Here is a 20,010-nt window from a genome sequence, read left to right as displayed (position 1 = left end):
GGCAGAAGTTTGCGTTTGTGGAAACAAACCGCTCTAGTGTGCACCAGCCCATTGAAATACATTACCCAAGCGATTTGTAAACCGCTAGCGTTTTTTGAACCGGTCTGGTGTGCACCAGCCCTTACTGCAGTAATCAAATACCACAAATGTTAGGCCAATCAGGAGACTCAGGAATACTCTGTAGAATCAGAGTCTTGTGATCAGGCCTGTTTCCAGGGCTGTGCTGAAAGTGCAACCGCCCTGAGTGCTGGTTGGCACGGGGGGGGGTTATTGAACGCGAGTGGGTGGGCATAGTGCTACAACTCACCTTCCATGATGCACGCTTCAATCTCCTTCCTCACAGGCATCAGTTGTATTGGTAACAGCACCCCGTGATGACGCAACCGCATGTCACAGGGGGGGGGGGGCTGTTACCAACGTTGCAACGGAAGCCTGGGAGACAGGAGATTGAAGCAGCATGCATCGCAGAAGGCAAGTTGTAGCGCTATGCCCGCCCTTCCCATGCCACTGCCTATAGCTGGCTGAGTGTAAACCTATAGCTGGCTAAAGTGGGCACCTAAACCTGGGTCTGAGGTGGTGGGGTGATTTTTACACCCTTGTCCTGAGTGCAGTTCAGAAACTGCCCTGCTTGTGATTGTCTAAGATGACTGCGGTAATACCGATTTTTATGGAAAAATTCTGCATTCCGACTGGTCAAATGCTTCTGAGTCCTGTGATCGGGCTAAAGTTACTGAATTGCAGTAGATCGGATTTCTGCGGAAATCAGATTTCCTATCGGAAGTTTCAGTTCTGCAGAAACCAAATGAGCATCCCTAGATTCTGATTGGTTACTGCCTTACCTTATTAAACAAGCTTCTTTGCCATTTGTCAAACCAGATAAGGATTTTCTTGAGTAACACTTCCGCAGTAGGAGGTTTAATCAGCAGGAAAGTCATTTGCAGTCTCACTACAATAAGCTTCTATCAGCCTGCAGCTCATGCCAAGAGGACTACACATTGAGCCAAGTACATTCAAGCCACGACTGCTGACTTGAGTGCTAAATAAGGCTTTACAAGCTTCTTCATACAAGAGGAAAACTGCTCTTTTGACATCTACAACGGAACTAAATACTTTAGACTTGTGTTCTGTCTTGGAGGGCTCTGGTTTCTGATCAAACTGCCTGTGGGTCCAGACTAGAGGGAAAGGGGACGCCAGAAGCTCCTGTTGCCATGACATTGGGATAAAACGACCAACTCAGCAGATTATTCGGCAGCTGCTGCACTTGACAGGACGCCAAGAGTCTCTGGTGTGTAAAAGCCTAAACTGGCACAAGAGTGAAGCAGGGGGGGGGGGGGGGGGGAATAGACAGGACTGCCACAGAACAGCACTGCAGAGGCCTCAACCTAAGCATTTACAGAGGAATTGTAACCAAAGATTGTACTTCACTCCAATCAGTAGCTGATACTTCTTTCCCATGAGAAATATTTTCCTTTTCTCAAATAGATCAGAGGGGTCTGTATGGCTGATATTGACAGTGAAACACCTTCCAAAGTGTGATGTCATGACTAGAGTTGGGCCGAACCTCCGATTTTAGGTTTGCGAACTTCTGCGAAAGGTTCGGTTCGTGAAAAAGTTCGCAAACCGCAATAGACTTCAATGGGGAGGCGAACTTTGAAAGTTTAAAAAAATTCAATCAACTGGAAAAATGATAGAAAACATGTTTCAAAAGCTCTAATACCTGGAGCCACACCTAATTGAGTGAAATACACATCACTGCTGGAGGACCCGCCCACCCTCCCTCCCTCCTCCAAGCAAGGTCCTTTATACCATTTGCCTGCCTACACTAATTAGTTATGGGACAGCTGCTACACACTCTGCTAGGGAGATTTTAATTGGCCTCCACCCTCCAACCCTCCTACCCATTCCCTCCTCCCTCCTACCGGAGGGAGGAGGGTCTCTTCTGCCAGGGAATTATACTATTTTAAAAACCAGTATACATCATACCATAGCTGGGGATACATACATGAGTATACATCATACCATAGCTGGGAATCGAACCCAGATCTCACTGTGTGGTGGGCACATCACCCTAAGCACTGTACCACTACAGAAGTGAGTGAAGCTAGCCTAAAATTTAACATTTATGCTCATTGCAATAGAACCATTAGGTTGCTTAAAGGAGAACTGTAGTGAGAGGTATATGGAGGCTGCCATATTGATTTCCTTTTAAGCAATACCAGTTACCTGGCTATCCTGCAGATCCTCTGCCTCCAATACTTTTAGCCCTAGACCCTGAACAAGCATGCAGCAGATCTGGTGTTTGACATTTTTGTAAGATCTGACAAGATTAGCTGCATGCTTGTTTCTGGTGTGATTCACACTACAGTGGCTGGATAGTGTACTGGTTAAGGGCTCTGCCTTTGACATGGGAGACCAGGGTTTGAATCCTGGCTAGGTCAAGTACCTATTCAGTAAGGAGTTCAAGGCAAGACTCCTAACACTGCAGGGTGGCCTCTTGAGCGCGTCCCTGTGGCTTGCAGCTCTTGAGCGCTTTGAGTCCGACAGGAGAAAAGCACTATACAAATGTTTGGATTATTATTACTGCAGCCAAATAGATCAGCAGGGCTGCCAGGCAACTGGTATAGCTTAAAAGGAAATCAATATGGCAGCCTCCATATACCTCTCACTACAGTTCTTTAAGCAACCTAATGGTTCTATTGCATTGAGCATAAATGTTAAATTTTAGGCTAGCTTCACTTCTGTAGTGGTACAGTGCTTAGGGTGATGTGCCCACCACACAGTGAGATCTGGGTTCGATTCCCAGCTATGGTATGATCTGGTGTTTGACATTTTTGTAACATCTGACAAGATTAGCTGCATGCTGGTTTCTGGTGTGATTCACACTACTGCAGCCAAGTAGATCAGCAGGGCTGCCAGGCAACTGGTATAGCTTAAAAGGAAATCAATATGGCAGCCTCCATATACCTCTCACTACAGTTCTCCTTTAAGCAACCTAATGGTTCTATTGCATTGAGCATAAATGTTAAATTTTAGGCTAGCTTCACTTACTTCTGTAGTGGTACAGTGCTTAGGGTGACATGCCCACCACACAGTGAGATCTGGGTTCGATTCCCAGCTATGGTATGATGTATACTCATGTATGTATTCCCAGCTATGGTATGATGTATACTGGTTTTTAAAATAGTATAATTCCCTGGCAGAAGAGACCCTCCCTCCGGTAGGAGGGAGGAGGGAATAGGTAGAAGGGTAGAAGGGTAGAAGGGAGGAGGGTGGAGGGTGGCCAATTAAAATCTCCCTAGCAGAGTGTGTAGCAGCTGTCCCATAACTAATTAGTGTAGCCAGACAACTGAGTCAAATGGTATAAAGGACCTAGCTTGAAGGGAGGGTGGGCGGGTTCTCTAGCACTGAAAGCAGTGTGTTTGACAACATGTCTGCTGACAGTGAAATGGAGGCTAAAAATTTTGCTCAATACAGCATTATGGGGCGAGTCGAACTTCCGCAAAAGTTCACCTGATGCAGGCGAACGCGAACCCCCAAAGTTCGCCTGGAACTGTTCGCCCCATCTCTAGTCATGACCAAGGTCCTGACAGTTTGCTGTCTGACTGTTGCATTGTGGGAAATAACTTTTTCCAACTGCCAAGCAAGCAATATCTCCCTCTGCGCATAGAACTTAGGAAACAAACATCCTGAACAGATCACCTGGCAGAGCTAAAGAGCTCACCAGTGATAAATTGCAGAATATAAAATCTGGGAAAGGAAAGATTTTACAATGGCAAACACTGACAATCTATAAATGAAATTGTGAAATAGCAATTGTATTCAGTGTTTTTACTACAGTTCCTCTTTAATGCCACCTAATCTGCTACTGACTTAATCACAGCAAAACCCACAAAGCAGTCAGTGCCTCATGCATGAAAGTTCCAAACTACCGTCCTATTGCTCATTTACACACAACCCATTTTAAGAGAAGCCATCTTGTTTCACTCGATCTGAAAATTTATAGTATTTTTTTTTACATATGTAGCACTACCGTGCAGTTTACATCTGATAAAGGACATTGCTAGCCTAGTGATGGTCAAGTAGATCAAGTTAATGCAAGTTTATGGAGCTTAAAAATGAACCAATCAAATCCTGCCGAGGTAAAATTCGATTGGTTCATTTTCAAGTTGCATAAATTTTCATAAAAATTTGCATCAACTCAAAGTTATTTGCATATACTTGACCATCACAATACTAGCCATTCGAGCAGAGATCTGAATCACAACTGGACAGCCTCTGTTCTGCATAAGCTGTAGTACACACAGGTAGAACTGGAATGTTGCACAGGACTTTTCAGATTCAGAAGGTTGAATTCCTGACAGATTGATCAACTCAATCACCTGTCAGTCATACGTGTATAAGGCTTTAGGCTGGAACAAATTCCCCGTCACCTGCCAGAGATTAAGGATTGGATTGAGCCCTCAGGGGACAGTGCAGGGTGGAGATTGTTCAAACAAATTAGCCTTCAGGCTAGCAACACATTCTGTTGCTGTACAGGGCCGAGGGGGGCTGGGCATCAAGGGGAGGAGGCCAGACGGAGCGGTGCATGAGAAATAGTGGGCGGAGTGAAAGGGAAGAATTCTCTAGGCCAGGACAATTGATGAAGCTGTACATGCCAGATTCTTGGAAGAGGCAGTCATTTGCTGTATCAGCAGAGTTTTATATAGCGTGTGGTCTGCTTTAAGAGACTCCCAGAAGAGGCTGGTGAGAGTAGACAGGTTAGCAAGGATTAATCCATGGAGATGGATGGGGGGGGGGGGGGTGAAACTGACATTTGTTTTCTATACAGCACCCGCTTGTCTTAGGTAGACATTCTGTGCAGCAGAACCCTGCTGTTTGCCTGTAACAACTATGATTTTTTCCTAGCCAGAATATGCTACAACTGTAAAGCCTGTAAGTAGCAAGATTTATATCATCCACCCAAAGGTTATCTGCTGCTCATTATAAGCACATGTTACAGGACCAATTTAAACTGCTTTTCCTACAACTACAAGAGGGATATTTTTTACTTTTTTCAAGATCCAAGATTAGAATTGACACCCACTTACCAGATATAAGAAGAATGAAAGTGCCAATAAAGTTTCCTAAAAGGTTTGCCTTAAACAGAAGTGAGAATATTTCTCCCACAATGCACCACAGCTGAATATGCAAATTCTCCTTACTGTAAGCTAGTCACATCTCCAGAACTGCTGGAATGCAATGATTGTCAGCTTGTTAATTCATTGCATTCCAGTGGTTCCAGAAGTGTGGCTAGCTTACAGGGACAACAAAGGATAATTTGAATATTCAGCAGTGATGCATTATGGGAGATATACTCATTCCAACCTGAATTATTGCAAATACCTTCTGTTTTAAGAAGGCAAACTTGCTTTGCTCATTTTAGTAAGATGGCTTTTTGGGCCTTTGTAGTCCCTTACACACTACAGTGAGTTCTGGTTCACCATGAGCTTGCTGGGTAGTAAAAAAAAAAAAAATAATAAATTAAAAAAAATTAGGTGGGTACACAGATCAAAATCTTTGGAAAAATGAAAGATAAGACCAATTTCACCCCCTTCCTTGTAGTATGAGAGCCATACCTACACAGTCTATTGAGCTGAACTCCCCCATCAGATAAAAATCTTTGCAAGATGCTGCACAGTATCTGCAAAAGATTGGTTCCTGCAAAAGATCGGTTCATGCAAAATGCATCCATAGTCTGATATCTGCAGATCTCATACACCTTGTTTAATGGGCATTCATCTGCAGAACAGTCAATTATCTGAAGATCCATCCTGGTGGATCTGATCTGCAGATTGTCCATTATGCTGGGCATACACGGCACGTCCCCACGGATCGATTCCCGCTCCTCCCCGCAGGCACTTGCTTATAAGACACTTGTTTCTGCCATCAAGGGGATCAAGAGCAGAATCGATCCGCCACGGTGATTGGACAGGTTGGATATCAATCGAGCCATCAGCGGCTCGATTGATAACTATCTAGCTGTGTATGCCCAGCATAAAACAAGGTGTGTATGAGATCTGCAGATAGACTATGAATGCATTTTGCCGGAACGGATCTTTTGCAGGAACCAATCTATTGCATGTGTACAGACTGTAGGTATGGCTCTCATACTACATGGGAGGGGGTAAAATTGGTTTGTGAGCTCATTTTCCAAAGACTTATCTGATGCGTGTACCGACCTTTAGACAGAAAAGTCAAAAGTTCTTGCCACCCAATGTTTTGTATGGTGCTCATGCAAAAGACGCGAGTGCTTTATATTGTAGAGCCCATGTTTATGGTTTTGCTTCATCGCAGACTATACTAGTGTCAAGGCAGCAGCAAATCTTTAAAGAAAAAAAAAAACAAAAAAAAAAGTTAAAGAGTGGATACAAATCCTGAAATAAATCTGAAGTGTAAATTAAAAATTGCACAAAAGGTGGATTAGCGCAACACCAGGCCGCCTCCGAATGGCCTCCATCAGAGATGCGCTGAGCCCCCCCAGGAACTACAAACGCACCTTGAACCCAAACAGAAGCTCTGTATACCAAAAGCATGGCTGATGGAGGCCATTCGGAGGCGGCCTGGTGTTGCGCTAATCCACCTTTTATGCAATTTTTAATTTTCGATTTTATTTTATTTGATTAGCCGCACCCAGGCTATGCATATACATAGGTTAGGATTTAGTTAGTGTTAGGCCCCTCCCATTGAGGATTGACTTCTTCGCAGTGGGAGGGACGAGTACTTAATAGGTTGCATGCAAGCTGTTAATGGAAACCAACATCCTCCTCTAGTGGTAGACAGGTCATGTGTATGCTCGGTGTGTATTCGACCCCACAAGTGGGGCTTGCACTCTTTTGCAGGTAGGCACTAGTCTGTTTTTGTAGCGCTGCTCATTTCCTTGCTATGTGCTAATGTAAATCTGAAGTGTGCCTACTATCTGCTTTCATGGAAGCAGACATAGGGTTAACATCCTGCGTTTACAAATTAGCTGGTGTGATGAGTCAGCTGAGAGTTCAAATTACAGTTGTAATTAGTCACAGATGTGGGAATTACACAGGCTAAACTCTAAATACATACAGGGTGCATTTCAATATGTTTCCCTTCTGACCTGTGCAACATTTCAGTTCCACTTTAAAGGATACCCGAGGTGACATGTGACATGATGAGATAGACGTGTATGTACCGTGCCTAGCACACAAATAACTATGTGGTGTTCTTTTTTCCCTTTCTCTGTCTGAAAGAGTTAAATATCAGGTATGTAAAGTGGCTGACTCAGTCCTGACTCAGAAAGTGGCTACAGTGTGACCCTCAGTGATAAGAAATTCCAACTATAAAAACACTTTCCTAGCAGAAAATTGCTTCTGAAGGAAAGAAGATAAAAAAGGGGATTTCTTATCAGTAAGGGTCACACTGTAGTCACTTCCTGTCTGAGTCAGGACTGAGTCAGCCACTTTACATACCCGATATTTAACTCTTTCAGACAGAAAACAAAAAAAACAAAAACAAAACAAAACAAATTGTCATTTGTGTGCTAGGCACTGTACATAACCATGTCTATCTCATGTCACATGCCACTTTGGGTATCCTTTAAGGCTCCTTTCCTACTGAGCATTCAGGGTCACCAACTGCAGCATTTCACTGCTCACTCCCACACCTGCATAATTAAGAAATGGATGCAGCCAAACAACTGTACACTGGTAACATAGCTGAAGATCGGCTAAAAACTACAACATTCAAGCGGATCCGAGATGAAAATCTATCTATAACAAGTAACTTGTCTATATATATATCTTCTCTAAAGTTTAGATAGTTTACACAACATATCTAGCTGCAAACAGCTTCAAAAGTTTATGATTATTTATTCCTGTGATACGAGGGCAGCCATGTTCTGTTTGTCACAGGCTGAGGGCTGGATATTCTATCAGCTTGCCTGTGTGTAAATTCAGTCCCCTCTCCTCCCCTCTGCCTCTGAAATCAATGGCTAGTAACCTCCTGCCCAGACTGAGCTCCCATAAGCCCTTGCTACATGGATCTGAGAGTGCCAAGGCACAAAAGGAGCTGTGGGCGAGGCTTGTTTAGTTTATAGGAATTTTTTTTTTTTTTTAATCAAAAGTATTTTGCTTGAGGAATGCCCTATACACTATAAGTAACAGTTATGCAATGAGTAAAAGTTTCTCGGATCCACTTTAAGGGCTCAACAAGCCGCAGCTGTAAAACCACAGGGCTAGGAAATCAACTGCTTCCACTGACCATGAAGATTGTTTTCTAGGAACATCTGCGATATTTACAGGGGAGACTGACCATAAGGAATGCACAGCAGGAGTATCTGTATGTTATGATCAGTTAGTGGGCTCATAATAGCTTATAACTGCAATACCCTTTAAACACAGCAGCCTCTAGCTGATCCACCCCCTTTTCTGACTACCTCTTGTTACAAGAGTTTGGGACATCACACTTGATCAGTCCAGCCAGGTATTGACTACCGGGAGAAGTCTGCACTGCAGACCCAGAAACTCAAGCCTTTGTAAGTCCTCCTGAATCCAGGATACATCAAAATTGCAGAAGTCTGAATCCCCATTGCAATTATGCAACAGACAAAGCTACGTCCGGTAAACATGCCCATTCGACATATCGGATGGTCTTATACTTTGTATGCAATATAGTCTGGTAGAGAGCCTAGTGTGCACAGACCCCAAGGTGGTGTCTATAAAACAATGCACTGCATATTTAAAAAAGCATGCAAGCACAACTGTCTAAGGCTGTGTTCCCACGTCAGCAGAGCCGGACATTGTCAGTCCTTCGCTTGTTGCAAAACTGAGTGAGCGACTCCCATTTTATAAATAGGAACAGTTCACACTTCACTCTGCAACAAATCTGCGGGATTCTGGCCTCTATCACACTACACAAGATTCAGATTTTTCTTACAATCAGATTTGATTCTGAAAAAAATTTAAATAAAAAAAAAAGATTGCATGTAGTGTGCAAGAGGCCTCAATGTGGTAAGCAGGCCACACTTCTGTGCAGTCCACAATAATCCTGGGCAGGCAGATGTCACTACATAAGCCTATGGTGGTAACGCATCTGGGCTCTAGTCAGACCATAGGCACTGACACTCCACTGTCTACAACTATTACTACATAGTGGACCTCCTGCTGGCTGATTGTGTTAATCGCCGGTGATTAACGCAAATCACCAAACATGTAGCCTGCAACATTTTCAGGCAATTTCCTGGCGATCGTGTTTCAGTGCTATACGTGATCGCAAAAATAAAATAGCAATTGCCTGAGCAAAATGCTAGTGTGAATGGGCCCTCAGAGAGAGAGAGAGAGGACAGGAGAACTAGACCTTCATTACAGTTTCAAGGAGAAAAGGAATCATCTTGCTTGCAGTTTTCCTTGGAAAATCTCGTTTGCCATGTGCATTTTAACACATCACGCACAGATGGCTGTCAAGAATAGGAATCGCACAATGTGTGCAATATACTGCAAGCAGCAAGTTCTTTCCCTGCATGCAAGAGCTGCATCAGATGTGAACCAGCCCATTGATTAGAATGTGCAAACCTATCTGGTGCAATTCTGCATGCAATATCATTAAAGGAATACTGTGGGGAGGGGGGGGTCTAATGAGTTGAACTTACCTGGGGCTTCTAACGGTCCCCTGCAGACATCCTGTGCCCGTGCAGCCACTCACTGATGCTCTGGCCCCGCCTCCGGTTCACTTCTGGAATTTCAGACTTTAAAGTCTGAAAACCACTTCGCCTGCATTGCCATGTCCTCGATCCCGCTGAGGTCACCAGGAACGTACTGCGCAGGCCCAGTATGGTCTGTATCTGTGCAGTATGCTCCTGGTGACATCAACGGGATCGACGACATGGCAATGCAGGCGAAGTGGTTTTCAGACTTTAAAGTCTGAAATTCCAGAAGTGAACCGGAGGCGGGGCCAGAGCATCAGTGAGTGGCTGCGCGGGCACAGGATGTCTGCGGGGGACCATTAGAAGCCCCGGGTAACTTCAACTCATTTTCCCCCAACCCCCTACAGTGTCCCTTTAAGTGTGAACCATGACAGACACACACACACACACACACACACACACACAGATGCATGAAGCAATAGAATTGCATGGCAATTTTACTGACCAAAATGACATGGGGCAGTGTGAAATATGCATTAATGAGGTCACACACACACATTGCTATGGAAATTCACAGTACAATTATTGTGGCAACATGCAATGGGCTCCATTCACATAACTTATAAATGACTCATTTATCCCCTTTTTGATAATGCCGAAGTTGGTTGGTTGGGCGGTGGTATGGCGGCCGATTTTCCAACGAGTGATGAGATGACGAAACCCCCGCCGCAATGTGCAAGTGTATGTTGTGTGTGCATTTATACATTACCTGTCCGGTGTCAGCCTCCACGCGGTTTCCATCCATTTCACCAGGATCCACATACACGCCGGCAGTGCATAACGTCTGACGCTATGTGCCGGTACATACCTTTATACATTTTGGGACAGCGGCAGAGTGGACGCTGTCCCAAAATCAGCCTATAGGGTATGGGCAGATTCGACAGACAAATTTATCTCTAATCAGATTCAATTAGAGATACATTTTTCTCTTGGTTGAATCTGCCCATAATCTAATGTATGACCAACTTTACATAGATGAGGTGAAAACAGAGGAAAAACAGGTAAAAAAAAAAAATCTTAGTGTATCCTGCCCATTGTGCTTATAGGGAAACACTTGCTGTCCACTTGCTGTTAGCACCAGTAAAGTTATGCGCTGCCTGTGCATGGTATGCCTTTGCTTCATGCATCATTCCCCTGGTGAGGAAACCGTCCATTTGTTTTACTTCAGGATGGGGTTTTCAGTGGTCTTCCAAAGCATTTTATAAACAGAAACCATATTCAAAAACACGTTCAACTAATTTAATCAGGTAGATACTTTTTTCCAGCTCCTGGAGTTCATGTGAGGCAAGAAAGGGTTAACCCCGTTGTGTGGTTGTGCTAGTCCCAGCACTGCTCAGTAGTAAATACTATGTATGCTGAAGAATGCAGACTGGTGGTTGCTCAAGTAGAAGGTTTGGAGAACTGCAGATGGGTGTGCCGCTGCTGCCATCTGGTCACTTCCCAGCGCCCGGAGAATCACTCCAGGCAACTATATGTCAACTGCCTGGGCCACCAAGAGGATCCAGAGGAGGAGGACTGCAGCTGCAAGCATGGAGCCAGGCAGATGTTTAGCAGAATACAAAAAGCTGGATATAATCAGTGTACACAACTCAGCACAAGACTGCCAACTAAATAAAGCATGGACACTGAGATGGCCAAGGCAGGACTTACAGATGCAGCACAGTGTGGGATCAGGTCACATATGCTGTGGCACGTCATGCCATGTTTATATTGGGAGCTTTAATTGCATTGCAGTAAACTGTAGGGCCTGTCAGAGCTCAATGCTACTACAGAAGCAGATACCCCATCCACACATTCATTTGGAGAGCAGTCAAAATAGCAGCATGCAGTGTCTGAAGACCAGTAACAGCCCTCAATGGGCCACAATTGTGGTAATGGTTGAGAATGGGCAAGTGCCAGCTTTCACCGCCATCACCTTGACTTGGGGCTCATATTCACTCTGCACTGAACAGTACAATTCAGTCTTCAAAATCAAAAGTTGCACATGTGGATGTGGATGCATTACTGATGCCTCCCCTTGCTATAGCAGAGCAACACGTAGTGCTTCTGGAGGGAGACGTGAGGAACAATGTGCTTGTGTGTTGCAGTGTTTTAAAGATCCAGCAGTGGTAATCTGGTCCATAGCCATGGGGACAGCCATGACCAAATGGATTTCTTGTTCATTTACTGCACCATTAAGAGCAGCAACATCAGCTACCTTTCCGGACACCTGTAATAAGCAAGTAGTTATAATACACTGGCATGAAGTAGTGGCTTATAAAGTACAGACACTAAACATTTCCATGCCCAGCAGGGATCGGATTTGAGTGGCATCCCTTGTAGGCTCATAAACCTTGTGATTTTTAAAAGGATTGTCTCATCACATTTCACAAGCCCAGCCTAGTGCAAACACCTGACACTCCTAAGATCCACCCACCTATAATGGGTATGTATGATTAATCCTGTCTGTTCAGTGACTAAAAACCTCAACGCTCCCTAAAGGTGCAGAAATTTGTAGCGGTACAGAAGGTTACGAAATACCAGACATCGGCAACAATGATTTCCTGTGGAACATTCATGACCTGGAACCATGGAATTCCAGGGAAGGGCCTAAGAGGAGGATTTGTCCTGAAGGCAAATATTTGATAGGTTATTTTGCAACTGGCTACAGACCAAGCTAAGTGCAGCTCCGGCCATACAGCTCAAATGCTAGCATAGGTAGCATAGGATCTGCTACCTGCTTAATGAACTGAGGCAGATACTCTCCAGTTGTCCAACCACTGTGCTGCCCTGCCCTTCTCCATGAGATGTAGGCCTAACCACTAGGCTGCACTGCCCAGGCCCATAAGATGTAGGTCAAACCACTGCAATGCCCAGGCCCATGAGATGTAGAGAATCAGCATCACGACATGGCCGCCCGATGTTTCAATTTTGGCTGAAATCAGCCAAATAGGTCGATTGGAAATGGCAGAAAATCTTGGGCGTAAGGGCTCAGGTGTGTGGCAGTAACCAGTTGATATTGCAACAGTGAGACCCCTAAACAGGTGGTCATACATCTTGATTTAGCAGGTGATAGACTAGCCGATAATCAGATGAAAATTGGTGCTGCCAAGTATATGCCTGACAGACAATGCATGTATTGATCAGATATGCTGCAAGACGCCATTGTGGTCAATTGGAAGCCCAGCAGTAATGGCAAGCGATATCAGGATGAGCAACGAATGCGGCAAAACCAGTAGATTTGATCAGATTAGTCTCTTAGTCGAATCCCTAGATATATGGGTAGCCAAGACATGTAAAATGTAATTAAGATTCTATTGGACAAAGTATGGTACTTCTGTAGTATTGGCGTTCATGCAGTCTCCCCCACTATAAATATACAATATATATTCCCTGCTTCAAGTTTTAACCTAGCAAAAAGGGGGAGGGGAACCACACACACTTATATTGCACTGTCCTCCTGCATGGACCTAAACATGAATCTGCTGTCTGACAGTTTGAAAATCCACTCTATCCCACCCACAGGAAGATTCATTGCCAGCTGTGAACAGGACTGTGGAGTTGGTTTCATAAACTGAGTCTGAGTTGGAATCTGATTTTTGTACTGACTCCAGGTAGCCAAAAATTGCTCTGACTGAGACTGACTCCACAGTCCTGTGTGCCCCTTTTAGGTAATCCACCGCTATAGATGCAAGGCATTTACCTTAATTGTTATCTGCATGTTATGCTGGATACACACGGTGCGTTTGTGCACTCGATTTTCCCGTCGATTCGTTTATTTCCAACATGTCCGATTTGGATTTCGATGGATCGTTAGGTCGATTCGCATGCAAAGTATGCCGAATCGACCTAACGATCCATCGAAATCCAAATCGGACATGTTGGAAATAAACGAATCGACGGGAAAATCGAGTGCACGAATGCACCGTGTGTATCCAGCATTAGGTTTAATGTCCTCTGCAATCCATTATCTTCCTGGTAGCTCAGATCATTGAGACCTCATGTGCGTATACAGATAATTTAGACATTTAAGGTACCCACATATTTAGCTGATTTTGGAGTCTGATCAGACAATAGATAGAACTGTCTGATCGAATATAAGCAGAGATCTGTTGGCCGCTATAAACTGTAAGCTGATTTCCGATTCATTGATTTTAGCAGTTGGCCTCATAGTGGTGCCTCATCGCCTCCAGCCACTCCCTCTAGTGTACATGTACCCCCCCAGTGCCCCTGCATTAATACTTTGCCAGTCCAGTGTCCAGACTCCTCTTCCGCACCACATGGGTGCCAGCGTACGGCCCAAGGGGTGTGTGATGTCACCTACGCTGTGTACAATGCACAAGCAACCACATGGGACACCAATCCAGAAGGAGTGGACACGTAAAGTATTGATGCATGTGCTCATGTACATTAGGGGCAACAGTGGCCGGGGGTTTCTTGTGTTCATGATGCTGCTACCACTGCACACCCGATCGAGCATGTTGGCCTAAGATTTTCCAGCAGGTCAGATCGATACCTGCGACCAAATTGGTTGCATCGTCAATCAGGCATTTTTGCTGGACATAGACTGTTTGTTTCTGCGGCTCGATTAACCGCCGGATCCACTCCCGCCGCGTCCCCACGCACTTGGATCGATTCCCGTTCATCCCCACGGGCGCTTCCTTATCTTCCGCTCGATTTCTGCCCGCGGGTATCGAGCGGGGAATAGATCCACGCGGTGATCTGACCTGTCGGAAATCAATCGAGCCATCAGCGGCTCGATAGATAAAGAAATACGAATAGTCTATGCCCAGCATTCGGCTGTACTGATCCCTTTATCAGATAATTGAATCAGATGGTCAATCAGCTGCCAGATCTACAGATGTATGGCCATCTTTACTGTACATAATCCTTTTCTCAGCCATGAGGGCAAGGCAGGGGAAGCGGTCAGATAAGCAGGCGGAATCACTGTTCTATTAGCGGTGTATGCATACAGTCTTAAGGGTCCCATACACTGAGCCTATTAGCGGCCAATCGATCGCAAATTGATTAAATCGGCCGATTTCAAGCGATCTGACAGGTTGGAAAATCTAGGTTGATCTGTTAAGTGCTTATTTTGCATTGGACCTAATGGAAATCTGATGGCAAAAAAAATGCCATCAGATCGATTTAATAGATTTCATACTGAAATCTATTACAAGTAAAATGTTCCTTAACACATCAGATTCGCAGCAGATCAGATTTCTGATCTAAGGAGTGTACATGAGATATCTGTAAGGCTACTTTCACACGGAGACGTTGCGTTTTGATGTGACGTTAAAGTCGCAATGCAAACAACTCCAAGAAAATGTCAAAACGCAACTCTATACCCAGTTATCCATACAGTAGGCATACAGGAAATGAAAAGTATGCTTCCAGGTCATTACTGAGCATGCGCAAACAGTCCACCACAGTTAACGTTTATAACGCACAGCATGCAGCACTTTCTAATCATGCTACACGTTACACACAAACACAACGTGTGCACTGTGAATGTTACACAGACGTAGTATTGCGGTGTGCTAGGCCACGTTAAATTTTCTAATGTGCGACTTTAACGTCGCACTGTGACAGAGACTTTAAAGGGAACCAGAGATGCTGGCCACAGAAAAAAAAAAATAAAAAAAAAAATTTACATACCTGGGGCTTCTTCCAGTCCCATAAGCCTGGATCGCTCCCACGTCGCCATCCTCCGCTTCCTGGATCGGCCGGTACCGGGTCCTGTCACTTCCGGCGGACGCGGCCAGTTATCCGCATGATCAGGAGCTCCCTCCATATCCTTTACGCGTGCGGCTGCGCAGTATGCAGCCGCACACGTAAGGGTATGCTGGGAGCCCCTGTGATGCGGACAATTGGCCGCGTGCTGCCGCCGACTAGCTGAAACTACGGGACCCGGAACTGGCTGAAACAGGAAGCGGAGGACGGCGGCGTGGGAGCGATCCATGCATATGGGGCTGGAGGAAGCCCCAGGTATGTATAACTTTTTGCTGGCGTCTCTGGTTCCCTTTAAGCTACAGGAGGGGGGGGGGGGGGGGTGAAGGATTGTTCGAGCAGATGGCTGAAGCTAAAGTGAATTAGTACAGCAGTAAGTTTATTTGTAAAAACTGCAAGGCTTTAAAAACATCCCATTCAAATCCCAGCCAGGGCACCATCTGCAAGTGGTTTGTATGGTCTGAGTGGGTTTGAAGGGGTTTCTGAGTGGGTTTCCTCCAGGCACTCTTGTCTCTTCCCATTACCCAAATTCATTGGCTCCTCCCTAAAGATGGCACTAGACTACAACAGACGGGGTTGGATTGTGAGCCCCTCTGAGGGACAGTTTGTGACATGACTAGAGATTATTAAGGGCTGCAGAAGAGGTCAGTGCTATATAGATGCCTTCTGGGCTTTTTTTACCCTGCTAATTGCATAATGCAATTACATGGCAATTGATGCAATGTTACTGCAATTTTCACTGGGTGTTAGGAACACAGGAAAAAAAAAAAAAAAAAAAAGCGCAACATGGACGACTTTTGTGATCAGGCAAAACTCACATAGCAATTGCATAACACCAGTATACAGCAAGTCCATAATATCCAGCACCAGTGGGGGAATCACCTGATGTGCATGCTTGCCGGTTGAGCAAATCGGCCGAAAAAGCACATACGCACCTCCTGCAGGATAGAATGTTCACCATGCCTCTAGCAACATCCTGTAGCTCCTAGCGGGTTTCTGACATGCTACGTGCACAGCTCTCAGCAGGTCACCTGACCCATGCCAGGTCATGTGACATTCCCAAAGCTGCTAGGAGCTACAGGACGCCACTGGAAGCTTGGTGAGTATTTTATGGCTGGCAAACACTCTTCCCCCCTCCAAGAGAAAAACTGTACCAGTTATCTCCCTTAGGCATGCTGCTTAGTGGAGACTCCCGATTGCCCAAGTTCCAGATTACAGGGACAAGTAAAAAGGTTCCTGTGATTTGTTATTTTGCTGATGTCTTTGCATTTATCATGCGATTGTAGCAAGATTTTGCCCATAGAAACATTCCCTCTGCAGAACCAAAAATACAATCTCGGCGTGCTGGAAAATATATGCAGTCAGCACTAAAGACTTCTATGGCTTACAAAGGCTCCATTTAGTCAGACGTGCCAGTTCTCTCCAAGGCTCCCCTCTGCTGCATTACCAACAGGTCCTTCATGGCAGAGACAAAAAAGGGCCACAGTCTAGGCTGAATAATGCAGTATTGGCATACATTGAGGTTTTGGTCTTGGAAATGTAAGGGTTAACAGACATCATTCTTGTCTGCACCAAGAGAGGGGGGAAATATAAAGCCAGGCTAGCTTCCTGCCCAGAAATGCCTGGACTGAGGGGATCCTGAGGAAATACCATAGCAACCACATTCCACAGGTCTGCTGGGATCACCGAGGGCACGACCCGGAGCCACCCAAAGCGCCATTTACTTCCAAGATTCCAGGAAACACCTCTTTGGGAAATAAAAGGGCCGCATCCACAACAATCAATATTCACTTTATTAAACTAAACTAGTCCAAGAAAAGCAGTCTGCCCTGGGAAGGAATTCAGAGTGGTTGGTCCATTAACCGTTGCTTGCCACTTCTGCAAAAACCAGGGGAAAAGAAAAAACTACGTGCAACACACACAGTGTCAGTTACACAGGGCCAGAAGCAAGCTGGCCAAAAGCAAGAGATTGCATCATTTAACTTTTTTTAATCGTGAATTTAAAATTTTTTGGGCAGATTACAGTATGTGAACCACAAGAAAGCAGTTTATGAAAGTTAACCTATGCAGAGGTTAGCTGTAATCTAACAGGGCAAGCTAGTAGTTGCAGTTCACTACACATTCCATCTACTCACAAATAGAAAAAGAATGCCAGTTAGGGTAAACCGTCACAACTGTCAGACTAGTACATTTTCAGACAGACATGCTCTGATCTCTGCACACGCCCTTTGTTTGCCCACTCCAAGTGGAAAACATTGTAAAGGGGTCCATACACTGGACGATTTCAGCCATTGATCAGAAATCGATTCTATCAAATATAGAGATCGATCTGCAGCCGATGGCGATCAATTTTGGTCAATTTGATCTGACAGGATGGAAAATCTAGGTTGATCTGCTGCTGGTAGCAGATCTATGGCCCATAGAGTTGCATTGGATCTAATAGTCCAATAATGCATTTTGATCAATTTCCAATCATTTCATTCTGAAATCTATTCCTAGTGTGTGGCACACATCAGATAGATTCCTGACAGATTCAACTTGACTGGTATCTGACAAATCTGATGGTCAAATCTCCTACAAATCTGTAAGGGTATGGCCACCTTAAAATTTTCTTGGGCATCTGTTTTCAGACTGGGGCCAGTGAAAGAAAGGCCATCAGCTTGTGCATACATAAGATCCACAGATCCCCATATCCCATTATTAATAGCATCCCATGCGCATTACATACTAAATGGAGGATAGTATACAGCACAGCAGCACATGATTGAATGGCTCAGTGGCTAGCAATTGTGCTGTAGTCCAAGATTACAACTAAGAATACACTATCTGCATGGAGTTTGTATGTTGTCCCAGTGTTGGCATGGTTTCCTCCAGACATTCTGGCTTCCTCCCAAAGCGCTAAAAGTATACTGGTAAGTTAATTGGCTTCCTCAAATTGGCCCTACACTATGGTTGATTGTGGGTTATTTTAACATTTTGGGGTACTCCATTATGTATTACAGAAGAGGACAGTGCATAAGACAAAATTTCAACCAAGACACTTCCTCCATGGAGATGCCATTAGTGAGTTTCCTCTTGGCAATCTGGTTTCCTCCCACACCCTAACCACATGCACAGTATACTTTGCACCCCCTTAAAAGTTACTCAGTTAGTCTGATGGTACATTTGTCAGAGCTGTTCTGAGAAGATGATGCACTCTAAAGATGGCCATACAATTATCAACTTTCTCCCTATCAATATCTATACATATTAAGCAAAACAGCTAGAAATTGATACCAACATTCTGCCACCCCCCAAAAAAAAAATTAAATAAAAATAAAAGATAGCCATTTGTTCCAGACAGAAGAGACCAATATGCAGCAGATTGACAGCCCACAGCATCACACAGTGCAACACTGCAGGCTGATTAATAAATGTAATGCTGTAATGAGATAGAAAGAGATAGTACAGCATGCACAAGGATGCAATCAGATTATGATCCGAGAGAGGAATCTATCCTTTGGCCACATCAAGTAGCACTACAAACTATGAATGGAAGAATACTACTACAATCACCCCACATATGCAGTTGTCCCAGCCTGTGGAACATAAAAGCCTCCTAGTTCACAGTTACACAATAAGTTACAAGGATGGCAGTGCAGGGGGAGAAAAAAAAAATTAGAAAAGTTCTTCAGAAGTTTACAAGTGTAGCAAATGCAGCCCCCCCTACTGTTGGGTATAGTTTGTGCTGGAGGAACAGATGTAGAGGAGTTGTAGACAGCCCCCCACCCTCCTCCCCTTGGCCAGCATCCTGAGTGATGCCCACCTTGAGAAGCCGTGCAGGCAGATACAGGGTTAGACATGCGGCTTACCTATGGAGACCAGCTTGATGTTCTCCCGGTCCAGGAACTCCAGCGCCACAGACACGTTCTCCAGCTGCATCTGGCGGAAGGTGGGTCTCTGGTTGTACTTGCGGTACATCTTCTTCTGGCTCAGCACCTCCAGCAGGGCGATGAGCCGCAGACCGTCTCCCAGGTCCACCTGCAGGTTGGCGATGCGCTTGTTGACACATTTCAGGTGCTCGTTACACCAGCGGGTGAAGGTGTTCTGCTGGATCTTCTTCCATGGGGCGTCCTCCGCCAAATCCTTCTCCGTGGCCGGCATCTCTGCTGGATCTGCCCCGGGCACTGCTCCTGCTGCTGCCGCGGCGCCGCTCTGGGTGAGCCTCGGGTGGGCGCTGCTCATTTTATGGCTCCGGCTGAGAGGAGGGTCCGTGAGAAAATCAGGAGGCTGGGCTGGGCTTAAAGACACAGACAACACATGCAGTCAGTAGTCTGGACTGAGCTGATGATCACACACTGATGTTATTATTACTCAAGTTACTTTCTTTTATTCCTCTAGCTACTTTGTTCATCTAGCTACTGCCCAGAAAATATTTCCTAGACAATAGGCATGTGAGCTGTGTGTTTATTCTGTAAAACGATCTAAAGGTGGCCATACACTTATCGATTTCCCCGTCAATATCCTGCCGATTCAATCGATCTGATTGAATCGGCTAGAAATCAGTGCAGAAGGCGGCCTGATCTGATTGATCATTCCATCGATTTTTGAAC

The 20,010-nt window shown here is 45.0% G+C and overlaps 1 protein-coding gene across 4 annotated transcripts in view; it reads right to left on the bottom strand.

Annotated features, from left to right (window-relative positions):
• The window catches only part of FLNA (filamin A), a 118,046-nt gene extending 98,332 nt beyond the window's left edge, over positions 1 to 19,714 (bottom strand). For 3 of the 4 annotated variants that reach the window (XM_068248260.1, XM_068248261.1, XM_068248263.1), the window contains exon 1: positions 19,270 to 19,714. In XM_068248260.1, the coding sequence (XP_068104361.1) occupies positions 19,270 to 19,642 (373 nt within the window). In that variant the 5' untranslated portion in view covers positions 19,643 to 19,714. The remainder of the gene's footprint in view (positions 1 to 19,269) is intronic. The other variant, XM_068248262.1, reaches the window with a different exon arrangement.
• Positions 19,715 to 20,010: the final 296 nt, after the last annotated feature.

This window comes from Hyperolius riggenbachi, chromosome 8 (assembly GCF_040937935.1).
Source record: "Hyperolius riggenbachi isolate aHypRig1 chromosome 8, aHypRig1.pri, whole genome shotgun sequence".
NCBI lineage: Eukaryota > Metazoa > Chordata > Amphibia > Anura > Hyperoliidae > Hyperolius > Hyperolius riggenbachi.
Note: the sequence above shows the minus strand (reverse complement) of the source record. Positions and strands in the feature narration are given on the sequence as shown.